Genomic DNA, 13,322 nt, shown 5'->3' on the forward strand with positions numbered 1-13,322 from the left:
GTGCGTTTCAAAATAAATAAACCTATCATTAGTGTATTACCACTGTAAGTTTCCAAAAGGAATGTCAGAGTTTAAAATCAGTCCGACAATCTTAGATAGTTTGACCAAGTTTCAACATTTCGTATGACCCCTCGTCAATGGTATGAGAGACACAGCAAGTGAGTGTTGCAAAATCCACAAAATAGACTTTGGGGACTAACTGCGCCCCACAATGATGAAGGAGATTTCATGCTCAGTTTGTGTCTGACATTAATGAAGCCTTTAATGGAACCTCGAGGTACCTTGGTGATATTTTAAACATGGACAGCCTATATTTTTTAAAATGGTGGGACACATTTGTCCAGAAGAATAACAAAGCTGATACCTCCGATTTAGAAGCGTCTTTGTTAGACATACATTTAACAATTGTAAATAGTAATTTACAAACAAAAATATATGATAAAAGAGACGATTTCAATTGTGAAATTGTCATCTTCACCCACCTTGATGGGGATGTCCCTCGAGCGACATCACCGTATGTCTATATTTTCCAACTTATTATCCCCGCTGAAGGCGGAGGGATATAGTTTTGGCGTTGTCCGTCCGTCCAGAGCTATATCTAGGAAGTGGTTTGGAATATTTAAATAAAAATTCATATACATGTTCACCACTATAGGGAAATGTGGCACGTCAAGTTTCAGTCAGATTGCCTTAGTTACACAAGACTTCATAAATATGGCAATTTCTGCTTCGTAACTTGTGGCAGATTGTGACCTAGAACTATAAAACTTAAATTGAATTTAGATCACCGTAATGAGGTAGTGCACACACAAATTCGCCAGGATCTCATTAGTAGCTTATTGCCCTTTAATTGTTTAAAAATCAACATATTTGTACATTACAAACTAACCAGTTGATAAAATTTCATTAAACTTCTTTCATTTTTTTCCATACACATTGATAATCAACATGTGAAGTTGGGTACCCACACCCGATCACCCCACCATGCTGGTCACACATCCTCTTCCCACCCCATCCCACATTTTTTTCTTTTTCCTTGAAAATTTATCAACATGCAAAGTTGTACTCTCCCTCACTTCACTCCTCCACCCAGTTACCCAACCACCCCGATGATGTACCCCCTCCCAAACATTTTGTTTTTATTTTTCATCAGTATTCTTAGCGGTGAGTTATTTCATCGACACTGTCTTGTCTAACTTGAAAATAGGGTAAGTGCGAAGTTGGTATGCACTAAACGCGTTTAAACCCCTAGTTTTCTTTATATAGATTACTGACCGTTCCAAGGTGGTTCCCCTATTCTTAACTTGATTTTTGTCTGCTTATATTTTGTGTTGCGTATATTATCTTGTTAGTAGTTGGCTTTTCTTTCCTCTCTCACCCCCCCCCCCCCCTCTATTGCCCCCTTGCATTTGCGCCCCCGGGGTTTGAGTGGTTGGGTGTGGGGTGGTAGTGTGCACACTTCCGTGCTGTGAGTTTCGTTTTTGGAGGCTGCGTTTTTGGAACGTGGCATCCCCTGCTGAATTTTGTTGTTGTTGTTTCTTTTTATTCAAATTTCGGCATCATACTGTTTTTTTTTCTAAAATGTCAAATGATGCAAAATTTAAAATAGTTTCTTAAGCGTTTTAAAGATACTTATTAAATTAAAAGACTTGTTAAACGTTAATATATATTTTTGATAATAGCTTAGGAAAAAGTTAACAGTCACATTTATGTTGGATAAACAAGAACACGGGTAAACATCTTTTGTTAAGTAAATATGTATGTATGCATAACATGTTTTTATTTAGTCCAACATTTCTTGTTAGATGGGCTTGTCGCTCCATTAATCATGCGTTTACACAAACAGTTGAGGAACTTGAAGTCGTAGGTAAATTTGGAATGAAAACACATATTTGACAGTTTAAAATAAACTCACATAAAATGGAATTAGGTGATATTAATATAGAACATTCCGCTAATAAACGGCAGGCATCTGAGAACACTGTATTTACTGTTGAGAACCGTGGAGGACAACCGGGAAAAGACGAAGGATATTAAGAGCACTTGAGGTTTGACAACAAGCCAGGTGAAAGGAAATGTGATCAGCCGGAACATGCATTAAAACAGATAAAATGTATGGTCTATATCATGCTCACGATGATAATTGTTTTGTATATGGCAGTTATTGTCGTGATCATTATCATTGCTATACCTAAAAGCCAAGGTTAGTATACTATACTATCTAATTTAAAATCAGTCAGAAATATTTTATTCGTTTTCATTAAATGTAAGTGTCTTACATTTTATAATCCACTTACGGAATCGTCAAAAAGATGTGAAAATGCCACGAACATCCTGCGAACATGCCGCGAGCATACCTTTTCGCAGGAAGTATTTGCACGATATTCGCCGCTATGTGCAAACATGCCGCGATTTACCTGATATTAGTTTGCGGGATATTCACAGGAAGACTTATGATCGCGGTTTTTTCGCCAGAAAAAATCTTAGAAGATTGTAAACTTTTCACAAAGACCTTTGATTTCAACAGGCAATTATTGTAGATCAATTAATTCACGGAATCAAATTTGACAGAAAAGTAAGTGACAATTATACACAACCGATTTTTATCAGACATAGCGCAGGCTAAGCAGCACAAAAATCTCCTACCGACGGTATATCTCCCAACATTGTACCTTTGTTAGTTTCTTAGATTACCTCGAGGTTTTGAGCAAGACGAGAACCTTTTCCAAATAAAATCGTACGATGCCTTACACGTATAGCTAATAATTTATCAAAAATGAAGATTTCTAGGAGGTATTGATAAAGTTGTTGATAATGTATATTTAATTCATGCATCGTTTTCAATATTTTGACACTACGTCTAAAAATAAGAGAAATATTAATGCAAATGAGAAATGATGCGTTACACGTAAATATTTTCTAATTAAAGAAGGTGATGCTTGACACGAACGTTTCCTTTCTCATTAGTTTGATACAGCTTTTTCTTGCTTTTCACTACAGTTCTTATGTAGAAAAAGTTAGATTTGAAATTCCTAGTCTTCAATGAAACATCTACACTAATGTGAAACAAGAGCACTATATTTTGGAAACAGTATCTCTTTGTTAGAAATAATAATTTGGTCCTTTAAAAGTAGCAAAAGAGTTGGGGGACAGGTGAATGAAACAGTTCTCAAGTCTGACCAGTGTCTGTAAATTTTATTCCTTTGTGATAAAGCACTGAATGTGAAATCTAATTTTTGAAAAGAATAGGATTATATAGATAGTGGCATTGCACGACTTTAACTGAAATTTAGGTGGCGATATGCACTTTTCTGTTATAAAAAGGTTTGTATGAGATCCCTCAGGACAGTTGTTTTGCATTTTATATTTTAGCATAGACGACCTTTGCAAGAATGCGAAAAGCTAAACCGAGAGCAAGTCAGATCTCTGTGATCCTGAAAGAAAACACAGTAGAAAAGCACCGAGTCCCATTGTTGTCTTTTAGAGGTAAACGAAACAATACATATGAAATTTGTTATAATTATAACAGAACAAGTATATAAAGTGGGTCACATTGTATAGATCTATATTATGTATCATAAATAAAAAGCGTTGTGTTATTCTAATCATAAAACTTTATTCATTTGCCTTCATTTTCATGTAAAGATAAGGGGCAACTTTTATAATACAATCATTTAATTTGAAGGGAGAAATCAGACGTATAAACCATTGTTTTATCAGAAATGGTGATGCAAACGTACTGTTTGAATATTTTAGGTGCAGCGCCTATGACGAAAAAAAAAAGATTTAAGGCGGAAAATATCAAAAGAACTTAACACTGCACGGATTTACTCTGACGTGAACTTCGGTGCAGTTGTGATTCCAAACTGTGCATAATAATCCCCTAGAGCGGATGTGTGTCTAGGTTGAAAGGTCTACAGATACCCAAGACCTTGTGACACAGAGAAAAACATGTAAACCTGAGACTGGTGTTAAATTGTTTTGCTGCTTTGATTGTAGCAATTTTAAACCATCATTTTTCAAATGTTTTATCAGTTGATGTGAAGTCGAACTAAGAATGTAAAATATTATACTTAATTGAATGTCCGTGTAAAATAAGTGAACGCATCAACCTGTATTTTGCTTGATTACATGACGTTAACTTACCATGTAAACGGTAAAAAATGTCCATACTTTTTTTTATCAAAATCCCTGTGCACTTTTTCAGGGTTCAAAAGCATATCATTTTGAATTTCCAGTACAATTTTAGAAAAAAAGGAATTGTGTGAAGATCTCTGGAAGCATAGAATGCAGCAAAGCAAAACAATACCAGATTTGGTTTGTTTGAATCGGTTCATAAGAGGTGATGTAAATGCGCAACACCCCTTACGCAATCCCCCCTCCTCCACCTAGCAACAAATTAAGTGGAATGCTATTACAGAGATATTGAATGGACTCTATGATCCCAAAGGACCAGAAAAAAATAAAGACACAAATTCAAATATGGGGAGACTTTTTACGCCTGTCACATGGCACTTCAAGATTGCTGTCAAGATAGTTGATAAATTATGTAAGAAGATCCTCTGGAAGAATTGAATGCAACCAAGCAAAATAGTAGCAGGCTGTCTTCATGAGAGGTAATGAAAAGTGCAACACTCCTCATGCCCCCTAGCAACGGCTTAAGTGGAATTCTTTAACAGAGATATTGAATGGACTAGAATATAGAACAACACTGAATCCTAGTATACTGTATAAAGTCATATACTGTTTCTTATGTTTCAAACATTATAACAAATTATACTGATTATGACACCTTAAAGGCTCATAATGTCTTTGCCTATAATGTGGTTGCCACATGTTTTGTTATAAAAATAAAATATATTAATTTCTTTATAAAATTGCTTTCTCAAATATTTGTTAAAGGTTTGAATATTGATTAACACAACAGGAAACTATATTAAACTCATCGTTTTTATTACCCCTCCATTTAAGATTCTAATGGAATGAATTCATGTGCAGTAATGAAAGTATTGTTATTATAACCATGTAATTATGCAAAATCTCTATTTGGACAGCTGTTTAGTCTGATTTTAACATAAAAGTTAAATTCTTATGAATCTATCAACTACATTCTGTGTGCATGGAAAATATTAAATTAAAAATACCATTCTAATGTTCTTTCTATTAATTAAAAGATTTACACAGTGTCAATTAAACTGTTATTAGTAACAAATTCAGACAAGACACATGTTTATAATAAATATAAGATATTATCAGTATTAAAGTCATGCAGACATCTGTTTACCACCCTCATAAGCACATTTTCTCATGAAACCTTCGTCCTAATTTTCGCCTGTTACCATTATTAGACCAGTTTCATTTTTACATTTTAGGATTAGGTGTTCTTTTGAAATTAAACTTACACAACAATATACCTTTTTTTGTTATTTATAGTGTTTTACAAAAAAAAAACCTCCTCATGTATTTGATTAAGTATTTAAAGTGACATGTCTTCTGTTCTATTTCATGCACATAAATTTGATTCGTTTGAGAAAGAGAAAATGATGTCTTTACTGTTAGATAAAATGAGAACGATACATGTTAAAAGTAAGATATTGCAAGTTAGTAATGAATCACATTGTCGTTTCCAAAACACAAGACTACAAATTATTTCAGTCCCATTGCTTCTTGTAGTAGCATTTTCGTTTCTTTTCGTGCTTTTTCCATCCGCACACCTAAAGTCTCTTTTTGGACAGATTACCTGTTGAAGCTTACATCTCCTTTACTCCTTTGACCGCGTAGCATCTAACATCCTTAAGATTTAATTGTGTGTGTCCTGAATAAAAACAAGACTTATAAGAAATGTAAACAAGAAAAAGCAATTTTATTGACTGGTTTCTCATGTAAAAGTCGGTAAATTATTATCTTTATTTTCATAATGATGACGGAAAAGAGCAAGTGGAAGTTGATGATAACGGTATAATAATATATCATATCTGCTTTAGTTGTATCGCAAAGTGTTACTGCATTAGTTTTATAATAATAAGTACTTAAACTTGTCCAATAACAGATTCATCGGTGTATACTGCAAACACGTTAATTATATTAATCAAAATGAGCAGTCAAATGAACATGTATAACTTTCAATTTAATTCGTTTCTACATATATTGCTTGATTGTGAACTAGAACTACACCTACACAAATGGCACGTGGCATCCGGTATGGGCATTTTTGTTGTAGGCAACGTTCCTGTTAAATGTAAAAACATTAAATGAATAAAAAAATTATATAAACTGCATTATTAAAAAACATTCGTGTTAAACATCATCATCTTTAATCAGAAATTTACGTGAAACGCACCATTTTATCCATTTCATTAATATCTTTCATATTTGGAAACATAGTGTCAAAATATTAATATACGATATGATTTTTTGCATAAAATAAACATACATTGGCAAAGGCTTTAGCACTTCCTTCTTGAAATATTTATTTTTGACAAATTGTTAACTATACAGTACGTGTAGTTTTATTTCGAAAAAAATCTCGGCTCCCTCAAAACCACCAGGTAATCTAAGATACTAGCAAAACTATCATGTTGAGAGATATACCGTCGGAAAGAGATTTTTGTGCTGCTTAGCCTGCGCTATGTCTGATAAAACAAATGGTTACGTATAAATGTCACTTACCTTGCATTTTCCGTGAAATTTACCTCTTGGTCGCCACGTTACAGTGTTTCCCCCACACTGGAGTTCGCAGCAACTAGCTCGTAGCAAATCTGATTAGCATGTGGAAAGTGAGAACTAAACGAACATCCCGCGATCATTGTATCTATTTTATCAAAAGTGTTCGTGGCATGTTCGTAAGGGTCACGAGAATTGTATATTTTCGCAGTTTCAAAGTTACAACTTCGTACTCATTTGTCCAGTGAATGCTCAGAATATCACAATCAAAGTCTACTGATAGTTTTAAATGATTCAATGTTTAATAGAACATGGAGGACTACAAATGTCACCGAGACTTGCTTACTCAGGAAACTTAAATCTTAGATCCACGTCCTATCAGATTATTCTTAGTTGTTAAGCACGAGCGATTATTGCTACTTGAAATTTCAATAGTAATATAGTAAACGTAATCTACATGCTAAAATGTATTTTAAACTGATGGCATATTATGTGATGAAAATGTATGTTTGCATCCTAAATGAGATCTACTTTAATACATTTCAGATAACCATGCGAGTTTTTCTGCAAGGCTGATTGGCAACGGTTCATTTGTCGGTCCAAGTCAACGAATAGTTTTTAACGAAGTTTTAAATAATCACATGAATGGTTACGAAAACGTTTTGGCATATTTGAGGCACCGTTGAGTGGCGTGTATCTTTTCATTTATTTCATTGGAATCGACGGCGCCTATGGTAAAGTAGAATTGAGACTGAATGACAAAATAATCAATTATGCGATAGCGTACGGCATGTCAGCATCCTTTAGCGTCAGTGGAATTGATAATAATGTCACATTCAAGAGTACAAAGTGGGACGAGATAGCAAATGACATTTCCAGAAACATTAGATGCATAAACGGAAGAATTACAATATCCGGTATCACAAATACTGCGAACGTCCAGCAATCTCTTGATACCTGTCCATATAAAGATGGTGTTGTAGCTACAGGGGGCAATTCAACTGTCACGCATGTCCGGAAAGGAGAACAAGTATGGGTTCAGATTCCTGAAAATACAACCCTTAGTATCAGGCCAGAAGGAACTACCTTCACGGGTATTTTACTGTTCCGGAATTAAGATATTTTGGAATTGCAGTCTTCCCTGTAATATGTGCTCTCTTCATAATGTGTGCAGATACATATATATACATTGATATGATTCATCTGCGCTTGACAAATTGAGTTTAAAGATATTATGTATGTACATTGTATTCGCTAAGCTTGATACTCCTGAACTAAATATGTTTATGTACTATGTTCTTTATTTTTAAAAGATAGTAATTATTTTACAAAACAGACCGGGGGTTGAACTATAGTTTTGTATCAATATAAGTCGCTAGTCGCTAATTCATAAATTCTAATGGTTACATTGCGGACGTCTTTCAGTGTATATATTTTAGATCGGTCTTGGGACAAGAATAACAGTTAAACACAAACGTGTCTTCCTTGCACAGACATATGTTCATTTCAAAACGTGTTGAGTCGATAATTGCAGAATTATTTTGCAGTTTTTTTAGGTTTCGAGGTTTTGATAAATTTGAAACAGCTTTATTTAATTCGAATCGCCTTTAATGCATGTTTATTATCACAATGAACAAAACAGCTACGTACTGCAATGACATTTCATTGGTATATCAGTAAAAATTCAGTGAAATGGACCTGGAAATGGAAAAGCAATAATTTGGCATAGAGAGACAACAATGAATCAGTATAGCGTATTTTGTAGATCTAATCGGTGTATACATTGGAGATTTAATCCCCCGACTGTAGCAGAAGCTAATCATGTAATGGGCAAATATTAACAAGAATTAGCCTTTTTCATATTTTTTAGCGGTACCAAAGAAATACACGAAAAAAAAACATGACAACATCGCTTTTATTTCCTATTCACTTTTGTCAATAGTATTTCAAACAGGTCCTTGCTGACTTTCCAATCCATCAGGTTTCCGGTACACGTGACCATTTGAATTAACTCTAATTTCAGGCTTTGCTTCCGGTGAAAGTGTAAAATATCTCGGAACCGCATTATAGTTTTAATGATTTTGTGGAAAGACATTTACAGGGAAATGCCATCAAACATTTGGGCAAAGCACAAGAGAGCAACAAGCATTAAAAAATTAGTTATTCTACTCTTTTCCCGAATAAGGTATGGACGTAATCAGCTTTCAAAGTGACGTTCAGCTTTACAGGTGGAATTTCAGATTGAACTCAAGCATAGTTTATTTTTATCGGAGTTGTCGAACCTTCTGTGTAATAAATCCAAAAAAATGTAACAGTGTAAACATTTCACTCTAACTTACATTTTTATCAGTGATAACTGAATCGAAAGAAAAAATGGTATTGGACTAAGTGACTATTTCTTTTTGTTGTGTTTATATTTTATAGATTTCGTTGCTAACGAATTACCTCTTTCTTTCAGAGCGATTTGCACTGCACGTGTACAGGTCTGTCTGCGCATTGAAGATCAACGTAATGCTGTAGTGACTCTTTATTTAAATATCTTTACATATTTCTAGTACTGTTTTAGGTATAATTGACTATAATTTTAGGCAAAGAAGACCAAACACTCGTTTGAAACTGCAAACGTTCTGAGGCATGGAACATCGAGACGCCATCGTGACATATGTTTGACGTCAGTACTACAAAGCTTTTGCGTACGAACTTTTTCAAATAATTATGCAGTAATCTATACAATTGAAATGTTTGTTACATGTATAAAAAGTACAGTTTTAACATGTTTAACTTGTATCGGCCAGATAGTATAAAGTTTACGTTCATGTAAATGGAAGTAATCCAATACATAACAAAAGACTATAACACTCCATACTAAATGAATATCCTGAATCTATGTTACAAGTCGAGTAAAAAATGTCATGTGATGCATGATATACTCAATTTTTCCAACAGACACATCAATGTTTTGTGGAATTGTACTATTATTCAGTACAGTTCAATGTCAATTTACAGAATAGCATCTTTGAATAGAAAGTTCGAGCAATATTCATTTCTATCCTAAAACGTCATTGAAACATCATCGAAGCGAAACACAAATACTGTTCTGTAGCCACTTTAACGGAAATCTGTTTGAAATGTTTTCAAAAAAAGTTGTTATCTAATTGTCCTCGGTGACAGTTTCATAACTGCAGCCGACCCATTTAGAAGGAGGTACGTAGCTATCATCGGTCTCTGTACAATTTTCTTCTTTTAATTCAGTTCTAACAACGTTTGAATTGCATACGTTGTTGTTTGTGACAATTGTTGTGGGTTTGTCACAGTTAGATGTTTGTTTCTGTGCTACTGTTGCATATAAATATGAATTCGTTGCAGGCATGTAGCAGGACTGTGTCCACCTTGATGGAAGTAGATAGTAATCATCGTCATCATTGTGGCTACCAAGTGTTTCATTCTTTAGTTGTGAAAGTGGCGGACGTTTTATTATTTTGCATGGGCTTATATTCACTGCAGTTTTGTCACATGGTTCCGGAGTAATAAAGGGTTTAATATTTTTTGTAGATTTTACTTCTTTTGCCTTCTCTGCATCACTGGTATCTTCGAGTAGTTGGCAAGGGGCACGCAGGTTGACATAATCGTCTATTTCGTAAGAATTATGTGGCTTGTATTTCGGCTTTGGAACAGAGTATATCACAGATGGATCTTCACTTTCTTCTTCTTTCTTGCTTAAACTAGTCAGGTTTTCTACCAGTAAAACTCTGTCATTTACGTAAATTGCTTCGTCTGTAAGTTCTAAATACGGCATAGATAATCTGATATTGTTTACATTGAATTTATTTTTGTTTTTGTTATAGACAGAAGCAAAACATATTCCACCATTGTGGAATGCGTTGTTTTCTGGTTTTATTACATTTAACTCACTTGAGAGCATGTCAAATTCTATTTCTGTACTAGTCCTTGACCCGAGATCCTCTTTTTCCTCTGTTATGTAACTGATAAATGAGTGATCAGTTGGCTTTACTTGACCTGTAAATTTATCTGCAGGAGTTCGACTTTCTGAAAACATTCTGTATAACTCTTCGTGAACTTTGCCGAAACCAGCCTTAGACTTTTTTGCAACATACTTCAGGTAACCTGGGATTTTCTTTTTCGATTTCTGAAAAACGTTAGAAAAATATGATTACAGACTATATTAATTGAACTGATTCAACTGTGGTATTTTATAATTAATATGAAATGAACAGACAAAATGCGCGTACTTGTATAAATACCTGTCTATTGTCATCCTTAATTTCTGTGCTCTTGTTTTTATTCATGTTGTTGAATATATAATTACTTGTTATCCTTATTGTTTTGAACCATCTGTCCGTTGAATCCTTTAAATATAATGCGGGAAGCAAGATAACGTTTAGTGGTTCAATAGATAGTTGGACACTTAATGTTAATTTAGCTCACCTGGGCAAGTGTCTAGTCAAATTACGACAGCCTGTGACTTTTCTCTCTCGGCTGCTGTTCGTTCTCCGCCCTTTTCATATCAGTTAAAATATCAGATATTTGAAACATCACTCAATATAAAAATATTTTGGAATAATTTAGAATATTTGAGTGTTTAAGCCATATTTGTTATTAGTACCTCGTATAAGCTAGATGTTACTAGTATTTCATATAATAGTTTTTATACACTTTCTGGTCCTTATCAGTCAATGAGATAATGCAATGTGTTTATGATTGACTTTCACTTGAGACAGATATGAGGGAGTAACTCGCATGAACAGACTGATTCAAATTGTGTCTTTTATTATTTTGCTTAGTTGTTTTACGCTTTCAAGACATCTTCATAACGATTTCATAATTATTATCATTATTATACTTGAGGTACAGCCACTTTTACAGAATGATAGTGGTTTATATTCGATTAATATCGATAACTGTAAAGAGACATGAATCATATACGATGAATTCATCAATTCACATCGATTATTAAAGGAAAACTCGACTAGGAGCCGATAATGAAATACCTATAAGATCGTCCGTTCACACGATACACATTATCTATATAGCATTAGGCGTGCGACTCGGTACCAGTATTTACAATTCATCGGAAGTATCTTCGCTATACTAGTAGATATGTAGATATAATCACCATGTTCTTATCCTGGCTAATTAAACCTTGACTGACGTCCCATCTCTAGTGTTTAAATTGTTTTGGCGACCTTCAAATGTTTTTGAAAAACTCTCATACTACAAGAAAATATTTCTTGTGTAAATGTACGAAACATTTAATGATAAGCCTGTTGTTGATCACGCAATCTCCCTTGTGGTGAGGCAGCAAGTACTTTAAGTATCATGTGTTTTGGACATGTGTCAGTTTGTAAGAAAGAGATACAGCTTAAGAACAGAATGACCATGCGTCAATCAATTAAACAAAATGTAACTGTGAAAGTAACTGAGCAATATACCTCACGTTATCTACAAAATGATAAAAAATGTCCTCAACTTTTTGTACTGCTACATTTTATATATTTATTTCAATATGGATGACTGTAATAGTGAAATATAATTACAAACTGAGGTTTAAGAATACATATATAAGGGAGTAAGTGGAGCAGTGGTTAGCAGGTTGGACTACAACGCCAGCCATCCGGGTTCGATTCCTGGCCCGAATAGTGTTCAGTGCTGGGTGATTGTATTTATTAATGTAAGTCTGAGATAATCGTTAATTTTATAATTGCATGTATTATAATAAGAAAATGAAAATTAACAGGAAATAAATCAGATAAAGAGACTTGTGTTTTTGTATTTATAAACCGATATAAAATCTACTACTCTTACCGGGTGGCAAATGTTGCTCTATACATACAAGAGTTGAAATTGTCTATCATTAAAATACGTATTATTCTTTGATATAACAGAAATAAAAAATGTTATCGATATTTAACAACAGTTGAATGTGAGTAATGTGTGTTATTAACAACTAGAATATTTAACTTCATAGTTATTACCATAGTTCTTACTTATTTCATCAGCACTTCATTAAGTTATTATATTTGAAATCTGAGTGGGGAAAATACTCATATTATCCATAGGGATATTATTTTGTTTTAACATACTACATCACTCTTTCGGTAATCCATACCAACCTTATTACACAGTACGTACGTCTGGAACACAAACATCCATAAACAGTGTCTTATAATTTTAGGTTTTATACATTTGATTTGATTTGATGTTTAATATGCATAATTATAGTCAAACCTTTTACATTGTCACCTAACAATAAGGCAAAAAACTGGCCTTTGAACCAATGTGACTTGCATTTTAAAGTACGTACCCTTGCTCTATTTCTTTAGCAATATTAGAACAATGGTCTTTCTTGAGAGGTGGCTGATTGCACAACATTGACCGTTTGTCCTTCCAAAATACCAGTTGATCAGTATATGACTGTATAAAGTGGTAAAGGGGTTTATAGTAGTCATGTAGTGAACTGTTTAGTCAATATTCATTGCTGCGTATTCAGAAACTGTTCTAACATTGACCGTTTGTCCTTCCAAAATACCAGTTGATCAGTATATGACTGTATAAAGTGGTAAGGGGGTTTATAGTAGTCATGTAGTGAACTGTTTAGTCAATATTCATTGCTGCGTATTCAGAAACTGTTCTCCTAAGGA

General features: G+C 33.9%; 1 protein-coding gene and 1 long non-coding RNA gene across 3 annotated transcripts; one reads left to right on the forward strand and one right to left on the reverse strand.

The window, feature by feature from the left end:
- The first annotated feature begins 1,818 nt into the window (after window positions 1-1,818).
- On the forward strand, window positions 1,819-9,435 carry LOC123564257 (uncharacterized). The gene is made up of 2 exons (XR_008369875.1): window positions 1,819-2,203; window positions 7,210-9,435. It is a non-coding gene; the product is annotated as an uncharacterized LOC123564257 (long non-coding RNA).
- LOC123564256 (uncharacterized) lies at window positions 9,178-11,081 on the reverse strand. 2 transcript variants are annotated; one of them, XM_045357670.2, is made up of 2 exons: window positions 10,926-11,081; window positions 9,178-10,810 (listed from the first exon to the last, which is right to left on the reverse strand). In XM_045357670.2, exons 1-2 carry the CDS (start codon window positions 10,968-10,970, stop codon window positions 9,815-9,817), a joined length of 1,041 nt encoding a protein of 346 aa, XP_045213605.2. In that variant the 5' UTR covers window positions 10,971-11,081; the 3' UTR covers window positions 9,178-9,814. The 2 variants fall into 2 exon arrangements, with proteins under 2 accessions (XP_045213605.2, XP_045213604.2); XM_045357669.2 differs by having other exon boundaries at window positions 10,914-11,035.
- Between the last annotated feature and the right edge of the window lie 2,241 nt (window positions 11,082-13,322).

The sequence above is a fragment of the Mercenaria mercenaria genome, chromosome 2 (genome assembly GCF_021730395.1).
Source record: "Mercenaria mercenaria strain notata chromosome 2, MADL_Memer_1, whole genome shotgun sequence".
NCBI classification, from domain to species: Eukaryota; Metazoa; Mollusca; class Bivalvia; order Venerida; family Veneridae; genus Mercenaria; species Mercenaria mercenaria.